We start from the raw sequence: 20,422 nt of genomic DNA, 5'->3' as shown, positions 1-20,422 counted from the left end.
GTTAACTCGCTGTGCCATAGTGCCAGCCCCTCATATATCCAGTTTTAAGAGCATAATATTGGCCAGCGCCGTGGCTCACTTGGCTAATCCTCTGCCTGCAGCGCCGGCACCCTGGGTTCTAGTCCCGGTTGGAGTGCCGAATACTAGTTCCGGTTACTCCTCTTCCAGTCCAGCTCTCTCCTGTGGCCCAGGAAGGCAGTGGAGGATGGCCCAAGTGCTTGGGTCCCTGCGCCTGCATGGGAGACCAGGAGGAAGCACCTGGCTCCTGGCTTCGGATTGGCGCAGTGCTGGCCATAGCGGCCATTAGGGGAGTGAACAAATATAGGATACCATATAGTTTTTTTTTTTGTTTTTTTGTTTTTTGTTTTTTTTTTTGACAGGCAGAGTGGATAGTGAGAGAGAGAGACAGAGAGAAAGGTCTTCCTTTGCCGTTGGTTCACCCTCCAATGGCCACTGCGGCCAGCGCATCACGCTGATCCGAAGCCAGGAGCCAGGTGCTTCTCCTGGTCTCCCATGGGGTGCAGGGCCCAAGGACTTGGGCCATCCTCCACTGCCTTCCCGGGCCATAGCAGAGAGCTGGCCTGGAAGAGGGGCAACCGGGATAGAATCCGGTGCCCCGACCGGGACTAGAACCCGGTGTGCCGGCACCGCAAGGTGGAGGATTAGCCTGTTAAGCCACGGCACCGGCCAATAGTTTTATCTTTTTAAGTATCTTTGAGGACAGTGTAATGATTATATTCATCCTGAACATTCTGTATTAGATTTATTTCTAATTTCTTGTGTGCTATTTTCTATTTCATTTTTCTTATTGATACTGCTGTTTAAAAATACATTTTCAACTGCTGATAGAGATGAGTAAGATGGAAATTTTGAATATGATTCTCAAATTTAACTTTCCTGTAGATTGCTTTGGATAATACAGAACTTTCATAGCTCATTCTAAGATTTTTATAGTTTTAGCTCTTATGTTTAGTTCTTTGATCTGGGTGTTGTTTATTAAGTACTTTTTTTCTTTTAAAGATTTTTTTTTTTTTAAGAATTATTTATTTGAGAGGCAGAGTTAGAGAAAGACAGAGAGAGAGATCTTCCATCTACTGGTTCACTCCCCAGATAGCCACCGTGGCCAGGGCTGGACCAAGCTAAAGCCAGGAGCTAGGAGCTTCTTCCCACATGGGTGGCTGGGGCCCAAACATTTAGGCTGTCATTCACTGCTTTTCCTGGGCCTTTAGAGGGGAGCTGGATTGGAAGTGGGGCAGCCGAGACATGAACCGGTACCAGTATGAGATGCCAGCATCACAGGTGGCAGCTTTACCTGCTATACTGCCATGGCACTGGTCCCTTTCCTGCACTTAGTGGTAAATTATATTAATGGGTTTGTCGCCAGCACCGCGGCTCAATAGGCTAATCCTCCACCTTGCGGTGCCGGCACACCAGGTTCTAGTCCCGGTCAGGGTGCCAGATTCTGTCCTGGTTACCCTTCTTCCAGGCCAGCTCTCTGCTGTGGCCTGGGAGTGCAGTGGAGGATGGCCCAAGCCTTGGGCCCTGCACCCCATGGGAGACCAGGAGAAGCACCTGACTCCTGGCTTCGGATCAGCGCGATGCGCCGGCCGCAGTGGCCATTGGAGGGTGAAGCAATGGCAAAAAGGAAGACCTTTCTCTCTGTCTCTCTCTCTCTCTCTCACTATCCACTCTGCCTGTCAAAAAAAAAAAAAAAAAAGAGGTTTGTCAAATAGATTTGTCAAATCAACTTTTAATTATTCTAGATATATTACTCTTTTGTAAATTAGTGCATTTGATTTGTTTATTCTGTATCTGAAATTTTCTTTAACCAGTCTTAGAATAGTCTGGGGGCTGGTGCTGTGGGGCAGCTGGTTAAGCTGCCAGGTACAACATTGGCATCCCACATGGGGATGGTCTAAATCCTGTCTTCTCCACTTCTTTTTTTTTTTATTTTTTGTTTTTTATATTTGAGAGAGAAAGGTCTTCCTTCCATTGGCTCACCCCTTACATGGCCGCCACGACCGGCGCACTGCGCCGATCCAAAGCCAGGAGCCAGGTGCCAGGTGCCCTCCCCTGGTCTCCCATGCAGGTGCAGGGGCCCAGGCACCTGGGCCATCTTCCACTGCTCTCCTGGGCCACAGCAGAGAACTGGACTGGAAGAGGAGCAACTGGAACTAGAACCTGGCACCTATATGAGATGCCAGTGCCGCAGGCAGAGGATTAACCAAGTGAGCCTTGGCGCCGACCCAGCTTCTCCACTTCTGATCCAGCTCCCTGCTAATGTGCCTGGGAAACAACAGAAGATGGCCCAAGTGCATGGGACCCTGCACTCATGTAAAAGACCTGGAAGAAGCTCCTGGCTTTGGCTTAGCCCAGCCCTTCTTCAAGTTTGTGTAATATTGGAATTCTTTTGGTAGTTGAATGTAAACTGAAACTATCTGTTAAACTAATTGATCCTCTTACTCCGTAGTGGGAAGATTTTGCAGTACTGATCAATTTAAAGGATCTGTGACTACTTAATTTCCTTTTTTAAAAAAAGAAAAAGATTTATTTATTTGAAAGCTGGAGTTACAGGGGCAGAGGCAGAGAGAGAGGTCTTCCATCCGCTGGTTCATTCCCCAGATGTCTAGAATGGCCAGAGCTGGGCCAATCTGAAGCCAGGAACCTGGAGTTTTTTCTGGGTCTCCCACATGGGTTCAGGGGCCCAAGGACTTGGGCCATCTTCTGCTGCCTTCCCAGACATTTTAGCAAGTAGCTGGATCAAAAGTGGAGCAGCCGAGACTCTAACCATTGCCCATACGGGATGTTGGCACTTCACCTGCTATGCCATAGTGCCGGCCCCTGCTTAACTTTCTGTATCTTTTGGAATAAGCTTTGGTTAGCTATGTGTTGTAAGAAGTTTGAAAACCAATTTTCTTATTTCTTTTAGCAAACCAGCCTTTGATTATTTTGCTTTTAGTTCATTATCCTTTTCCTTTTTTCCATTATCTTAAGTTGTATGACTTGCTTGTTGATTTGTGGTCTTTTTATCTCTAAGTATTTGTAGCTATAGATTTCCTTGCTAGTACTAAGTTAATTAATTGCATTTCATAGGATCTTATATATGTGGATTATTTTTTTTAAAAGATCTATTTGTATATTTGAAAGTGTTAGAGAGAGAGAGAGAAAGTGCGAGTATGTTTCCACCCACTGGTTCATTCTCCAGTGGCCACAATGGCAAGTGCTGGGCCAGGCCAAAGCCAGGAGCCTAGTACTCCATTCAGTCTCATACATGGGTTCAGGGGCCCACCTGCTGTTGCTTTCCCAGGCCATTATCAGAGAGCTGTATTAGAGCTGAAGTAGCCAGGACTGCCACTAATATGCGATGCTGGCCTCGCAGGCAACAGCTTAACCCACTGTGCCACAATGCCAGCACCATAGTAGATTTTTTATTTATTTATTTATTTATTTAAGATTTATTTTGTTTAGAGTGGGAGAGGAAGAAATCTTCCATCTGCTGGTTTACTCCTCCAAGTGGCTTCCAGGGTTAACTTTTGCTTTCAAGGGTAAGACAATAAGTATTTTAGAATTTGCCAGCACACCCTGTGTCTGTCACATGCAGTAGTCCCCCTTTATCTGTTGGGAATGTGTTCTGAGACTCCCAGTGGATGCCTGAAACTGTGGACAGTACCAGACCATATGTACACTACATGCCTGTGATAAAGCTTAATGTACAAATTAGACACATTAAGTAATTAACAAGAATAAGTAGTAATAGGAGAATTCTAATAGTACCCTGTAATAGAAGTTGTGTAAGGTCTCTCCCTTAGAATATCTTACTGTACTGTACTCCCCCTTTTTCCTCTTGTAATGATGTGAGATTGCCCATGACTACTTGACAGATGAAGTTGGTGAATGAGTAAGCACTCATCATGCACTCTGGCTATAATTTTTACAGTTTGAGGTGCAGCAGCAAAAATAGCATGCATTTCCCCAGGTCAGCAGGAAGCAGCTATAGAAGATAGAGCATCGCCCCTTCTCCCCTCCTGGACTTTTGGGCCAATGTAATCCCACACAACACCTGCTTTATAAAAAACAAAAGAGGGGAATATTAGTAAAATGGTGCCGTCTTATCTGGTGCCATCTATGCCCCAGATGCCATCTTAGGCCCTGCCCCATTGTCATGTTGCAAAGTAGGCTTTGATCCTAAACCTCATGGTCCAACCACTGGTGTCAGCCCCACCTCCACCCTAATGGGATTCTCTACTCCTTCCTTACCCCCCCCCCCCAGCCAAAGGGATATTAGGACCCATTCCCAGACATGTGTTCTTTTTCCTTCTTCTCCCCTTCCTTCCAGTCTGTCAGGTTTCCCCCACCAATAAACGCTTTCCCTTAACAACAACAAAAGCATGCATTTCTTTTTCTTTCATTCCTTTTTTTTTTTTTTTAAGATTTTTATTTCTTTATTTGATAGGTAGAGTTACAGACAGTGAGAGACACACAGAGAGAAAGGTCTTCCTTCTGTTGGTTCACTCCCCAAGTGGCTGCTACGGCCGAGCTGCGCCAATCCGAAGCCAGGAGCCAGGTGCTTCTTCCTGGTCTCCATGCGGGTGCAGGGTCCAAGAACCTGGGCCATCCTCCACTGCCCTCCCAGGCCACAGCAGAGAGCTGGACTGGAAGAGGAGCGACCGGGACTAGAACCGATGCTCATATAGGATGCCAGTGCCGCAGGCGGAGGATTAACCTAGTGCGCCACCGCGCCGGCCCCTCATTCCATTTTCATAGAGGATTAATTCTGCATAATCTTAGCAACCTCAGTTTACCATTTTTTTCTTTTCCTGTTAGATTGAGAACTTTTTCACTTAAGGAAAAACATTGTACAGCTTTTCTTTAGCATGTCCAAATTGCCAGTACAACCACCGTTGTCAGGTAAGGTGAGGGTTGCTTGCGCACAGCAGTCGCTGTTCTGGTTGCTGAGTCTGGGGCTGAGCATGCTTGGCCAGGGGCGCTTAGTGTCCTGGCAGCACCTGACTTCATCGCTGCACAGCAGTGTGCATTTACGATTCATGAATTCTCCACGTCTGGACTTTTTCCCGTTAGTAGTTTTAGACTGCTGTTGACCACCGGTAACTGACACTGTAGAGGGCAAAACTGAGTAAGTTTTGTTTTATTTTGAGAGCCATTTAAAAAATTCAAGAACCATGAATCCCCAGGCAGTACAAAAATAGGTATTGGCCCAGTTTGATCCTTAGACAAAATCATTTTCCAACCCAGCTGCAAAATATTTCCAGTGTAGCACTACTGAAGTTTTCAAAACAGCAGATTTTTGCTACTTGTACTTTTTAGCCTTGACTCGACAGTGTTTATTGTATATTAGGGGCTGTACATTTTAACTAATAATATAATACACAGGCAGAAGGACACAGAGAGATCTCCCACCACTGGTTAACTTCTCAAATGCCTGCAACAGCCAGGCCTGGGCCAGGCCATAGCCAGAAGTCAGGAACTTCATATGGGTCTTAGGATTCAACTACTTGAACCATTACCTGCCACCTCCCAGAGTGTTCATTATGGTGTGGGACTGAAAGCCAGCACTGTAATGTGGAATGCTGATATCCCAAGTGGCATCTTTTTTTAAAAAAAGATTTATTTATTTATTTGAAAGTTAGAGTTACACAGAGAGATAAAGAGAGACAGAGAGGAGTCTTGCATCCACTGATTCACTCCCCAGTTGGCCGCAACAGCTGGAACTGTGCTGATCTGAAGCCAGGAGCTTCTTCTAGGTCTCCCACACAGATGCAGGGGCCCAAGGACTTGGGCCATCTTCTACTGCTTTTCCAGGCCATAGCAGAAAGCTGGATCAGAAGAGGAACAGCCGGGACTCGAACTGGTGCCTATATGGGATGCCAGCACTGCAGGTGGCAGCTTTACCCGCTACACCACAGCACCAGCCCCCCCAAGTGGCATCTTAAAAACCAAATGTTTACTACATTATACAGCTGTATTTTTCTTCTACTCATCTATTAGCCAACTCTATCCTAAAACGAAATAGTTGAGACTCTTTGCTTGGGTCCTTAATCAGTTGTTCTCTTAGAGAATCTATAAGGAAGCTAAGTGCTCTGATTTCTCTTTTTTTGTTGTTACTTATATTTTTTTATATTTATTTAATTTATTTTAAGGGCAGAGTTATAGAGAGGGAGAGAGAGAGAGGGAAAGAGAGGTCTTCCATCCATTGATTTACTCCCTAAATGGCTGCAACAGCCAGGGCTGGGCCAGGCCGAAGCCAGGAGCCAGGAGCTTCTTCTGGGTCTTTCATGTGGGTACAGGGGCCCACAGACGTGGGTCATCTTCTGTTGCTTTCTCGAGCACGTAAGGGAGGTGGATCAGAAGTGGAACAGTTGGCACTCCAGTTGGCACCCACATGGGATGCCGGCACTGCAGGCGGCAGCTTAACCTGCTACACCTTAGCGCCAGCCCCAGTAGCTGCAATTTCAACATGAAATATTTTAGGAATTTTTGAAGTAGAAGTAACTATAATTGTATTGTTTTCATATATAACCACTTCCATGTTAAGGGCTTGACAGTTATAGTACTTAGGCCTGTTAATTTTTTCCCCTTAATATTTTCTCAATTTTGTTTTGAATTATCTAAAACAATTTGGAACTAAGGCTTGTTGGGACATCATAATTTTCAACTAACTCAGGTTATTAGGGAATAACATGATAGGTGTTGTCCTTCCTGCTGGAAGGTGGTAATGGAGTCAGCCCTAGACTTATGATTTGACCTAAGAGTTTTTTACTTTATGATGGTGTGGAAGCAGTATGCATTTAATAGAAACAGTATTTTGAAATTTGATCTGGTCCTGGGCAAGCAACGTGCAGTGTGATATTCTCCCTGCTGGGCGGCAGCAGTGAGCCACATGGTCACATTGCTAAGCATCCAGTGCTGTGCAGTGTACTGTGCTGCTGAGCTAGGACGTTCAGTAGTCAGGTATCTTAAATGTGCTTGTGACTTGAAACGTTTTCAACTTATGATAGTGTCAGCCCTTAAGAGAAACTGAGGCACAAATCAATTAAAAACAAAAGAGGTTATCTGGGCTTATTTAGATCTGTGGCCCAGGAAAACACAAAACTGAGGCAGTCCTGTGTTTGTGCTCCAAGGCCTTAAAGATGTCAAACAAGTTTTAAAGGCAAAGACTGCCAGTGGAGAGCAGGATAATACCAGTTGGTGCCAGCAGTTTGATTGGTAGAGGCAGGATAACATACTATCTTGTAATTAAAGGGTTGGATGACTATGGGTTGTACAGTTCTCCATAAGGGAGAGGAGAAAGGAACGAGAATAAAGAAATCCCTGGGAAAGTGAAGGCCAAGGGGAGAGCCAACCCTGATGGCTGTCCATGGGAAGGAAACGTCGTCCCACTTTATGCAACCTGTACTCGGCATGTTACCACAGGATGTGGAGAGTTTGGGGCCTGGTGGGGCCACAGGTTTTATGCTGTGAGTGTGCACAGGGTTAGAAACTCTGATGTCTGTGTGGCTGCTGTCAGGTCTTGTATCCTTCTGGACTAATGTTTTGGGGGCACCTTAGTCTGTTGTCTCTTGAGTTACTGGTTTTAGCAGTGAATTTACCAGGATGTAACCTCATCTAAACTGAGGAGTAGCTGTACTGATATTTCTTGATAGCCCTGTAGATGGGATGGATTTCATCCCTTCTTTGTATACATTTCCATCTTAGTTTTGTAGCGTGGCCCAGATTCTCAGATTGCTACATTAGTGTTCTTGTGAGGAAATAAGTTTGAAGATAGATTATGTTAGAAAACATTTCTTGTTTTCTTCCAGTTGAGGATGAGAAGGCCGAAGCTGGGAAGTCTGAAATTGAGCCCTGTAATGATTCTACCCGTGTCGAGCCCTGTAATGATTCTACTACCCGTGTCGAGCCCTGTAATGATTCTACGCACATTTCTCTACAAGAAGAAAACCAGTCTTCTGCCAGTCATTGCTGCCCTGACGTTTCTGCAGTTGCTGAAGAAGGCTTGTTTAGCCGAAAGAGCTTCCTTGTTTTGGGTTTTAGCAGAGAAAATGAATCCAACATTGCAAAGATCATAAGAGATAATGCTGGAAAAATCATAACTCTTCCAAGCAGAACTGTTGCTGATTATGCGGTGGTTCCTCTGCTGGGGTGTGAAGTAGAAGCAACTGTTGGAGAAGTTGTTACAAATACGTGGCTGGTAAGAAAATACTACAGCATTGAAGCTTACCTAAATGCCAAGAGTTGATATTTATTATGCAGTTCAAGTAGGTAAATTGGCATTTGGATTTGAACACTGTCTAGGTTTTGCTTCTAGCAAGGGAAATTCTCAAAAAAGTTTAAGCTACTTGGGCCTAATCCTGTTAGAGTAGCAGTTACTATTTCCCAGGGGACACAGTAACATTTCTTCTTAGGAGGTCACGCAGACCTTACCCCGTTTGTCTCCTGTTTTCTCAGAGCTAGAGTGTGAGAGTTTTATAGTATCCCTCCTTGTTAGCTCATCACTAGTAATTTCACCGTTAATTTTTCTTTTTTAATTATCTTTTTTTTTTTTTTTTTTGACAGGCAGAGTGGACAGTGAGAGAGAGAGAGAAAGGTCTTCCTTTTTGCTGTTGGTTCATCCTCCAATGGCCGCCGCGACTGGCGCGCTGTGGCCGGCGGACCGCGCTAATCCAAAGGCAGGAGCCAGGTGCTTCTCCTGGTCTCCCATGCGGGTGCAGGGCCCAAGGACCTGGGCCATCCTCCACTGCACTCCCGGGCCACAGCAGAGAGCTGGCCTGGAAGAGGGATAACCGGGACAGAATCCGGCACCCCGACCGGGACTAGAACCCGGTGTGCCGGCGCCACAAGGGGGAGGATTAGCCTATTGAGCCACGGCGCTGGCCTCTTTTTTAATTTTCTAAGAAGAGAAAAAACTTCCAAACTAATGACATTGGAACAAATGAAATTTAAAGCAGCTTTTAGTAACTCTAAGATAAATCTTACTGATTTTTAATATCCTAATGCAATGAATTGATACATTTATATTTATTTAAATATTACAATTTGAAATATATTGATAATGAAAATACACAAAGTTATATTAAGACTTACTTTCATGGAAACTGATTCAGCTGTTGTAACTGAAGTACTGTTAATCACTGGTTGTTTATTTCAAGGTGGCTTTTTCATGTTTGTTTTTAAAAGGTGGTCTGTATAGACTGTCAGACCTTAGTTGAGCCAAAGTCAAATCCTCTCTTCACACCAGTCCCGGTAATGCCAGGAGCGACTCCTTTAGTGGATTGTGTTCTTTCCTTTAGCCAGTGTGTTGGAGCTGAAAAAGATTCTCTGACATTTTTAGCAAATCTCCTTGGAGCAAGGTAGGTAGTATTTTTAGTGCACCTGTTTTCTTGGTGTGCCTTTTTATTTGTTTTGACTTACTGGAGAACATTCGAATTAGAATTTGGCTTGGTCTCTTTAATATAGTAATGGGTGGTATGTGGTATGTCTTGTAATGGCACAAGGTGACAGATGGGGAGGGTGCTGCTAGATGGAGGCCTTGCAGATGCCTACAGGCATTGATGCCTAATTGCCTTAGCTACCAGAAGAGGGAAATTTAATGGTATTACATGGGCCATTTTTGAATAGTGCTTTTCTAAGCATCAGTACCTTTCTGTATACCATATGTATGATTTATTTTTATTTTTATTTCTTTTCAGTATAAATTCATTGCTTCTCTGGGTTTTGGCCAAAAATGCAAATGTTAAATGGGAATAATAAATACTTCGGGAGAAAGAAAATTAATTTAAAAGTTAAAATCTCTGTTAGTCCAACACCTAATTGAATGTTAATGGTGGCTGCTGAAAAAAATAAAATTATATCAGTAAATGTAAATGAGTCAAACTCTTACATTAAAAAGCCAGTACATTTTGATTAGATCATAAAGCAAGAGCTGACTGCTTTTAAGCAAAAGATGAATCTAATACAAAGTGAATGTTAGGGCATTTGTTGGGGGAAGGGGGGGATGGACAAAGTGAATGTAAACAGAAAGAGGTTGCAGTTTCACTCTCAGAAGCTTGAACTCAAATTGAAAGGCATTAAACAAAAACAGCAGCGCTGTAAATAAGAGTGCTGTTCACACTGAAGGTACGTATCAAATGTATTCTCATTCACAAAACAAAATCTACGAGAGATGGAAGGAGAAATTAATGCAAAACTATTACCAGGACATTTAAGTTCCATCTCCTACTTCATAACAGGTCAGATAGACAGAAAACAAGGAAGACAGGCCAGCATTGCGGCACAGCGAGTTAAATCACTGTTTGAGGGGCCAGCGTGCCGTATTGGAGTGCTGATTTGAGTCCCAGCTGCTCCACTTCTGATCTGGGTTCCTGCTCGTGTATCTGGGAAGGTCATAGGAGATGACACTAGTACTTGGACCCCTCCACCATGTGGGAGATCAGGATGGAATTCCTGGCTCTTGGCTTTGGACTTGCTCAGCCCTGGGAGTGAATCAGTGGATAATAGATCTCTCTGTCTCTTTACTCTATTGTTCAGCCTTACAGACCAACAAGAAAAAATATAGACTCGAATAGCATTAACTAGATATTCACCCTGAAACACTGAACATAACATACCTCTTTTTTTTTTTTTTTAAGATTTACTTACTTATTTGAAAGGCAGAGTTACAGACAGGCAGAGAGAGAGAGAGAGAGAGGTCTTCCATCTGCTGGTTCACTCCGCAGATGGCTACAACGGCCAGAGCTGTGCCGATCCGAAGCCAGAAACCAGGAGCTTCCTCAGGGTCTCCCACGCAGTTGCAGGGGCCATCTTCCACTGCTTTCCCATTCTATAGCAGAGAGCTGGATCAGAAGTGGAGCAGCCAGGTCTTGAACTGGTGCCCATATGCGATGCCGGCAAGTGTAAAGAATATAGACCACATTCTCTTATCACAGTGCAGAAGAAATAGAAATGAATAGAAAATTAAATGACCCTTTCAGAAATTTTCAGAATATTTTTGCTGACTCCTGGTTCAATGAAGAAATTAAAACTGTTTATAAACTTAGAAATTTAGTTACCAACCCAATAGTAAATAGTCCCAGTGCCTGGCTTGTAACCTTAAAATACTATTTCCCACCAAAAGAAACTAAAGCTTGAAGACAGATAGTTGATGCCAGCTCTAGAGGAGAAAATATACCCGTGAGTCTGAAACATTTTGTCAACCCAGACAGCAAGGACATTATCAAAGACTCCTTGGAAGTGTTGTGTCAAAAGTACCTGTACTGGCCAAAGAGGAAAATTTGAGTGTCACGAAGATAGTAACTGCTTTACAGATTGAATTCATCCATTCTATTTTCTCTCTTTCTCTCTCTTCTTTGTTTTTTAAAGATTCATTTTATATATTTGACAGAGTTCCAGAGAAGGAGGGAGGGAAAGAGAGAGAATCTTCCATCCACTGGTTCACTCCCCAAATGACCACAACAGCCAGGTCTGGGCCAGGCTGAACTCAAGAGCCAGGATCCCCATCTAGGTCTCTCACATGGGTGGTAGTGGCCCAGGTACTTGGGCCATTCTGCTGCTCTCCCAGGCACGTTAGCAGAGAGCTGGACCATAAGTGGAGCAGCTGGGACTGAAACCAGTGCTCATACAGGATGCCAGCATTGCAGGCAGTGCCTTAACGAGTTGCACTACAGTGCTGGCCCCTACTTTTCAGTTTCTTACGTTCTATCCCATTGATCCATTTGTTACTAATTTTGATGTAAAATAAAAGGACACTAAAAAGTTCATGGAAAGTGGAGGTAAAGAATAAGTTTATTTGGTGCAGTCTTTTTTTTTAAATCATGCATATGAGGGTTCTTCTAAAAGTTCATGGAAAATGTGTGTTATGGAAAAACAAAATCTCTTAGCTTTGTTGCATGGATTTCAGTTTTTTGTGTGTTGTAAAATAGACAAATACTGATTAATTTTCCCATGAATTTTTGGAAGTACCCTTATATGGTTCCAACTTTATTTAATACTATGGCAAACACATCAACAGTATTTAAGTTATGACTTTGTAATTGTACCAAACTAAAGTTTGAGGATCTTTGGAAGATCCCAGGGAGCCAACCCTTTATTTTGAAAGCTGGGAAAGAGAAGGATCAAGTATCTGTCCCACCTTTGCTTATACAGTCTGCATTAGGAAAACATGACAGTGGGTAAGGCAGAGTCCCCTTTACACGTGTATTCCAGCAAGTAAGGAAGGAAGGAGAGGATTGCGACCTCTAAAGGATGGAAGAATCTAGGCAGTGAATGTCAAGAACTTCTATAGCAATGTACTGTACTAAAAGTTGGTGAATGTGGGCTCACGTGTTCAACATTGCGATGGTAGTAGTGGAGAACTAGCCAGTGGGCAGGTAGCACAAATGAGTTGAGCATGGATATGCTGACAAAGAAACGATTCATGTCTGGCCGGCGCCACGGCTTAACAGGCTAATCCTCCGCCTTGCGGTGCCGGCACACCGGGTTCTAGTCCCGGTTGGGGTGCTGGATTCTATCCCGGTTGCCCCTCTTCCAGGCCAGCTCTCTGCTATGGCCCAGGAAGGCAGTGGAGGATGGCCCAAGCCCTTGGGCCCTGCACCTGCATGGGAGACCAGGAGAAGCACCTGGCTCCTGGCTTCGGATCAGCACGATGTGCTGGCCGCAGCAGCCATTAGAGGGTGAACCAACGGCAAAAAGGAAGACCCTTCCCTCTCTATCCACTCTGCCTGTCAAAAAAAAAAAAAAAAGAAAGAAAAGAAAAGAAATTATTCATGTCCTGGATGGGATGGTAGGAGATTTCATTGCACCACTCAAAATTTTGCAAATTGTTTATTTCTGAAATTTCCATTTAATATTTTCAGACTGTGGTTGTTCACAGGTAACTGAAACCACAGAGAGCTGCGGGCAAAGGAGGACTGCTATACCAACACAACCATTTCAGGGAGGCCAATAAGCAAACTAATGCTAAAACTCAGATGAAAAGATTGGCAAACAGGAAAGCCGTGAAGATTCCCAAATAGAACAGTTGGGGCTAGCCCTAAAAATTATTTAAATGTTTTGTAAAATCCCACTAAATAAAGTAGGGTTATAAGAGCAAGAATTTCAATGTATGAATAACAAATCTAGCAATAGATATAAATTCAACCAGTAACGTTGTTCATGACAAAACTAACACTTCAGATTATTGAGGAAGAGATCTTATTCTGTAAAGCTGGAGTCCTATTTCATATCCAAATAAACACCAAGTGGATGAATGGGGTAAATGTAGAAAATGGATCTTAACAAATTGAAAACTAGAACATGAAACCTAGAAGCTACAAAAGACTGAATTCTGTGTATCTCTCAAGCCATGGACCTTGGCTTTTTGCCCACATTCCATGTTTAATATGTAGTGATCTTGAGTAAGTCACTTAATTTCTATTTATTTTTCCCATGTCTGTAAAATATTTATGGTTCACAAATATTGAAAGGATCAGATAATATATGTGAAAAAGCTTTGAAAAGTTGTAGTATCGATACCACTTTGCTCCTTTTGGAAGGAAAGAACAGGTGAGTGGGTAATAACTAATTAAGGAGGCAATTTTTCTGTCATTTGAAAGCCCAATTTCATTTGCTTATTTTTGTAAAATGTTTAATTGTTATAACAGTACTTAAGAGTAAGCACTATAAAATAATTAATTTAGGATAGGATAAAGCAATTTTTAATCAGTGTATATTTTCTTATGCTTATATGAACTCTAACCACGCTGTTGTATTAGAAACTTTTTTCTTTTTGCTGACTTACTGTGTATTTGACCTGTTGTGTATTTGACTTGTTGTATCTTGCTTTTCTTTAAATACACATTTTAGTGTTCAAGAGTTCTTTGTTCGCAAAGCCAATGCAAAGAAAGGCATGTTTGCAAGTACACATCTTGTATTAAAAGAGCCAGGTGGTTCTAAATATGAAGCTGCAAAGAAGTGGAACATACCCGCAGTCTCCATAGCTTGGCTGTTGGAATCCGCTAGAACAGGAGAGAAAGCAGATGAAAACTGTTTTCTTATTGAAACTTCACTGAAAGGTTAATACTTTCATTTCAATTCACTCCCTTATATATATTTTAACAACTTGATGTTTTCTGAGATATGAATGTGCCAAAGTTTATTTGTTGATTTTTCCTCTTCACGTTGGATTCGGTGAGCCACTGCTGGGTGTTTGCTATTTGGTGACAAAATGAATGTGTGCTCATGGCAGAAATGCTTAATCTGTATTGTGATGCTACCTGTAGGCACACCCTGAAAACTAGAGGGTGTCAGACAGTGTAAGAGCATTGTAGTGAACTTGGTTCCCATTAACTGTTGATTCCACACACCAATGTGATGCTTCTTTTCATCTTGGGACTTTTGCCCTTTTCCTCTAGACCACCTCATGCCTGCCTGCTCTTCCTTTACTTTTTAATCTCCCTACTGAAATATAAGCTTCAGCCGGTGCCACGGCTCAGTAGGCTAATCTTCCACCTGCAGCGCCTGCACCCTGGGTTCTAGTCCCGGTCGGGGTGCCAGATTCTGCCCCGGTTGCTCCTCTTCCAGGCCAGCTCTCTGCTATGGCCCGGGAGTGGAGGATGACCCAAGTGCTTGGGCCCTGCACCTGCATGGGAGACCAGGAAAAGCACCTGCCTCCTGGCTTCAGATCAGTGCAGTGCGATGGTCGCAGCGGCCATTGGAGGGTGAACCAACGGAAAAGGAAGACCTTTCTCTCTGTATCTCTCTTTCACTGTCCACTCTGCCTGTCAAAAAAAAAAAAAAAAAAGCTTCAAGGCAGGAAACATGCATGTATTTTAAAAGCTGTTATTTCCAGTGTCTGGCGGTGTGCTTGGCATGGAATAACCATCCAAGTGTTTTGTTCAATGTTGAAAAACTAGAAGGGGAGGGGAAGACACAGTAGTCCAGAGATGATGGCATTCTGGGCAAACTTCAGAGCTTCAGAGCCATTACTTACCCAGACAGATGGAAAATTTATGATAGAGGCAAAGGTGATGTTTAGGTCATATTAAAGTGTCATTAAGGACTTTGTAAGAACTTGACTATGGTTAATTATGAGTACATGTTATTGGGATTTTCTTTTTATTCTGGCATTGACTAACAGGATGTTTTTGCTGTATTTTTTGTCAAATAGCTTGTTTAAAACCATTTTAAGATATAACAAGATGAAAACAAAATCATTTCATTAATCAGTTCAGTTAATATGCTTATCTCATTCCACATATATTTTTTTAAAGATTTATTTTATTCAAAAGACGGAGTTACAGAGAAAGAGGGAGAGACAGATACTGAGAAATCTTTCATCTGCTGGTTCACTCCCCAAATGGCCGCAATAGCCAGAGCTGGGCCGATCAAGAGCCTGGAGCCAGGAGCTTCTTCTGGCCCAAGCACTTGAGCCATCCTCTGCTGCTTTCCCAGGCCATTAACAGGGAGCTGGATTGGAAGTGGAGCATCCGGGACTTGAACTAGCACCTATATGGGATGCCACTACCAAAGGGGGAGGCTTAATCTGCTCCACAGTGCCAGCCCCTCAACATATATTTTGTCTTATTTTTTTTTTAAGAAAGCTTTTATTTAATGAATATAAATTTCATAGGCACAGCTTTAGGAATATAGTGTTTCTTCCCCTCCCACTCCCATCCCACCTCCTACTCCCTCTCCCATCCCATTCTTCATTAAGATTGATTTTTAATTAATTTTATATACAGACGACCAGCTTTATACTAAGAAAGATTTCAACAATATGCACACACGCAAACACACATTTTCAATGAACTTTTAGAAGAACCCTCGTATGCATGATTTAAAAACAAAATGTGCACCAAATAAACTTACTCTTTTTTTTTTTTTTTTTGACAGGCAGAGTGAATAGTGAGAGAGAGACAGAGAGAAAGGTCTTCCTTTTTGCCATTGCTTCACCCTCCAATGGCCGCTGCGGCTGGCGCGTTGTGCTGATTTGAAGCCAGGAGCCAGGTGCTTCTCCTGGTCTCCCATGTGGGTGCAGGGCCCAAGCACTTGGGCCATCCTCCACTGCCTTCCTGGGCCATAGCAGAGAGCTGGCCTGGAAGAGGGGCAACCGGGATAGAATCTGGCACCCCAACCGGGACTAGAACCTGGTGTGCCGGCACCGCAAGGGGGAGGATTAGCCTGTTAAGCCACGGCACCGGCCAAATAAACTTACTCTTTACTTCCATTTTCCGTGAACTTTTTAGTGTCCTGGATTTGATTTTTAGCTCCAGCTCTTGACTCCAGCTTCTGCTAACAGACACTAGGAAGCAGCAGTGAGGGCTCAAGTGACTGTGCTCGTGCCATTCACCTGGGGGACCTGGATCCAGCCATTGCAGGCATCTGGGGAGTGAAATGAATGGGAGCTCTCAGTCTGTCTGTCTTTGTCTCCCTGTGCCTCTCAAATATAAATAAATCAATAAGTAAAAACATTCAGATACAAACTGGTCTATCCCCAGAATACATGCCTTGCATCTAATGAAAATGGAAGTAATAAAAAGTGGATATCCACAGCTCATATGTGCTCCTTTTCATTTTAAATCTCTAGAACAAAGTTCAGAAACGGAAATAACAAATGGAGTGAATGTAAATCCTGATACTGCAGTGCATGCTGATGCACACCCGGAAGCCCACAGAAAAAAAGCTGTAACACCTCTGGACATGAACCGCTTTCAGAGCAAAGCCTTCCACGCTGTGCTCTCCCAACACGCCGAGCAGGGTGCCGCCTCTCCAGCTGTAGGACAGCCGCTTCAGAAGGAACCATCTTTACACTTGGATACACCATCAAAGTTTCTGTGCAAAGACAAACTCTTTAAGCCTTCCTTTGATGTGAAGGTAAGGTTTGTAGAAAATGGTCCCAAAGTTAACAATTTTAGTTTATAAAGTTAAAGCACCAAATTCTGCCTCACCTCCAAAGTTTGTAGTCATAAAATTTCCAGAGTTGTTGGCAAGTAGATTCATATTGAATCTCAATAGTCATATTTCTGAGCCCAACCAACCTTAAATATATATGGTGTGAAATCAGATATCTGGATCCAAGTCCTAGGTGTGTCATGTCCTATATTTCATTAGGCATATCATTTAACATATATAAGCATTAATTTCTTCTTTCGTACAAATAAGGTAATTACACTTGCTCTGTAAAGTTCTGGCTTATTTTAATAATTGAATGACATAGCATGATATAATTTTATAAACTATAAAATAATACATGTTGCTACTTATGTATTTTACAAGTGCACCCAGGGCATTTGAAAAATGCCCTGGAAAAAAATTCTGAAAATGTCTGTATTATAGTCACCTTACTTTTCATTTGTTTGTGTTAAAGACATGAGTTAAGTGTGTTTCATTATTTGATCTCCTGAATGCTAGGTATAGTATTGCTGCATTTCTGGAAATTCTTTGCAAATCATGGCCTGCCTTTTCAGTAGTTCCCTTTTATTCCCAAAGAGGACTTTCTTCATCATTCCTTTAGTTTTTGCCCTCTCAGAAACTTAACCATTGTCTGATTGGCTTATCCATGAACTTTTGTACAGTAATTATACCCACTCATCTATTGGTGCTTTTTGCTCAGAGGGTATTAAGAAGCAGCGTTTTAATTTTTTACTAGTATCTTTTGGGGTAAACTTAAAAATTTATAGATAATTCATCTTCTGAACATATTGATACCCACAACAGTTTTTGTGTCTTTAATTCCAGTGTCCCACGTGAAAAAATTTCTTGAGTATTAGAGCAAACTCAAAATTCTAAGCTTTCACATAAAATCTCTTTTGAAGTAGCAATTTATGCTGTTATTCACACACTGTTCTTTAGGCCTTGAACAATAGGAAAATCACTTTCTTCAAAACTGTAAGGTTTGGGATCAGGCCTTATTTAGCTGTCTTTGTTTTCTTTCTTCGTAGTACTTTTTTTTTTTTTTTTAAGATTTATTTATTTAGGGGCTGGCGCTGTGGCGTAGCGGGTGAAGCCTTTGCCTGCAGTGCCAGCGTCCCATATGGGTGCTGAATCGAGTCCCAGCTACTCCACTTCCAATCCATCTCTCTGCTATGGCCTGCAAAAGCAGTAAAAGATGGCCCAAGTCCTTGGGTCCTTGCAAATGCATAGGAGACCCAAAAGAAACTCCTGGCTCCTGGCTTCAGATCGGTATAGCTCTGTCCATTGCAGCCATCCAGGGAGTGAACCAGCAGATGGAAAATTCTCTCTCTCTCTCTCTCTGTGCCTCTCTTCTTTCTGTAACTCTGCCTTTCAAATAAATAGATAAATCTTTTAAAAATTTAAAAAAAAAAAAGATTTATTTATTTGTTTGAAAGGCAGAGTTAGAGAGAGGTCTTCTGTCCCCTGGTTCACTTCCCAAATGGCTGCAACAGCCAGAGCTGGGCCAATCAGGAACCAGAAGCTTCTTCTGGGCTTCTGGGTCTCCCACTTGAGTGCAGGGGCCCAAGGGCTTGGGCCACCCTCTACTGCTTTCCCAGGCCATAGCAGAGAGCTGGATCAAAATGGAGCAGCTGGGACTTGAACCAGTGCTCAAATGAGATGCTGACACTGCAGGTGGCAGCTTTACCCACCACGCCACAGTGCCGTCCTCTGGTATAGTACATTTGCAAGTTTCTTATAATCAGTGGTTCTTCAAACTTATATAAAAGAGTGTATTGATTCTTGACTGAAAACAAGAACTCCTAGAATAATCAGAACTTGACTATTTATTTTGGGGCCTTTCAAACTTAGCTTTAATTGACATACATCAGAAAAGTACATTAAATGTACTGCTGAACGAACTACCAATGTTATGGGACCGGTACTGTGGCTCAGCTAGTTAAACCATGGCCTGCAGTGCCAGCATCCTTTATGGGTGCTGACTTGAGTTCTGGCTGCTCTACTTCTGATCCAGCTACCTGCTAATGTGCCTGGGAAAGCAGCGGAGGATGGCCGAAGTGCTTGGGCCTCTGCACCCACGTGGGAGACACAAAAGAAGCTCTTGGCTCCTGGCTTCAGCTTGGCCAAACCCATTGTTCAGGCCATTTGGGGAGTAAAGCATTGGATGAAAGGTGTCTCTCTCTCTCTGTCTCTTCTCCCTGTAACTCTGCCTTTCAAATAAATGAGTAAGTCTTTAAAAAAAAAAAAAAAATCAGTGTTCACAGTTGGGAACCCTGATACATACTCAGAGACTGTTGCCAATCCACAGAGCCTCCTTTCATCTGTCGATTCACTCCCCAAATGGCCTCAACAGCCAGGGCTGGCCCAGGCTGAAGCCAGGAGCCAAGAGCTTCTTCTGGGTCTCCCACATGGATGCAGGGACATAGGCACTTGGGCCATCATCTGCTGCACTTCCAAGCCATTAGCAGAGAGCTGGATCAGAAGTGGAGGAGCTGGGAATCGAACCCGTGCCCATGTGGGATGCTGCCATCACAAGCAGTAGCTTTCCCCAGAAAGTCAAAACACTGTCCTCTAGAAGATACTGTATTTTGAGAGTATAGTTTTTTTTTTTTTTTTTTTTTTTTGACAGGCAGAGTGGACAGTGAGAGAGAGACAGAGAGAAAGGTCTTCCTTTTGCCGTTGGTTCACCCTCCAATGGCCGCCGTGGTAGGCACGCTGCGGCCGGCGCACCGCGCTGATCCGAAGCCAGGAGCCAGCTGCTTCTCCTGGTCTCCCATGGGGTGCAGGGCCCAAGCACTTGGGCCATCCTCCACTGCACTCCCGGGCCACAGCAGAGAGCTGGCCTGGAAGAGGGGCAACCGGGACAGGATCGGTGCCCCGACCGGGACTAGAACCTGGTGTGCCGGCACCGCAAGGCAGAGGATTAGCCTAGTGAGCCGCGGCGCCGGCCGAGAGTATGGTTTTAAGATTTGTTTATTTATTTAAAAGGCTGTATGTGTGTGTGTGTGTGTGTGAGAGAGAGAGAGAGAGAATCAATCATCTATCCATTGCTTCATTTCCAAATGGCCACAGCATCTGGAATTTGGTGAGACTGAAACCAGGAACCTGGTACTCCATCCAGGTCTCCTTCATGGGTAGCAGGGGCCCAAGTACTTCTTAGGCACTTTAATAGAGAGCTAGAAAGGAAGCAGAGCAGCCAGGATTTGAACCTGCACTCTTATATGGATGCTGGAATTGTTGGAGGCAGCTTAACCTGTACCACACTGCCAGTCCCAAGATCTAACTTTCTGATTACATTTTGTAGGTCTTTTTGTTGTTGTTGTTGTTCATTTGCCTTATCTCATACTAAGTGGTATTCTCAAGTTTTTGTTTTGGTATTCTCTGCTTCTCTTAGAATCTTACGTGGTTTTTGTTTTAAATAAGTAATTGCTGTGCTAATTGGTGCATGAATATTCATAACTTGGTTGGAATATGATTTTTAACCATATAAAATGTCCTCATTTCATTTAATGCTTTTTGG

General features: G+C 43.3%; 1 protein-coding gene across 1 annotated transcript in view; it reads left to right on the top strand.

The window, feature by feature from the left end:
* TOPBP1 (DNA topoisomerase II binding protein 1) overlaps positions 1–20,422 on the top strand; it is an 81,283-nt gene that overhangs the window by 17,158 nt on the left and 43,703 nt on the right. The window contains exons 11-14 of the mRNA XM_062216399.1: positions 7,818–8,206; positions 9,193–9,365; positions 13,855–14,063; positions 16,577–16,863. Coding sequence (XP_062072383.1) covers positions 7,818–8,206; positions 9,193–9,365; positions 13,855–14,063; positions 16,577–16,863 — 1,058 coding nt within the window. The remainder of the gene's footprint in view (positions 1–7,817; positions 8,207–9,192; positions 9,366–13,854; positions 14,064–16,576; positions 16,864–20,422) is intronic.

The sequence above is a fragment of the Lepus europaeus genome, chromosome 2 (assembly GCF_033115175.1).
Source record: "Lepus europaeus isolate LE1 chromosome 2, mLepTim1.pri, whole genome shotgun sequence".
Classification (NCBI taxonomy): Eukaryota; Metazoa; Chordata; class Mammalia; order Lagomorpha; family Leporidae; genus Lepus; species Lepus europaeus.
Note: the sequence above shows the minus strand (reverse complement) of the source record. Positions and strands in the feature narration are given on the sequence as shown.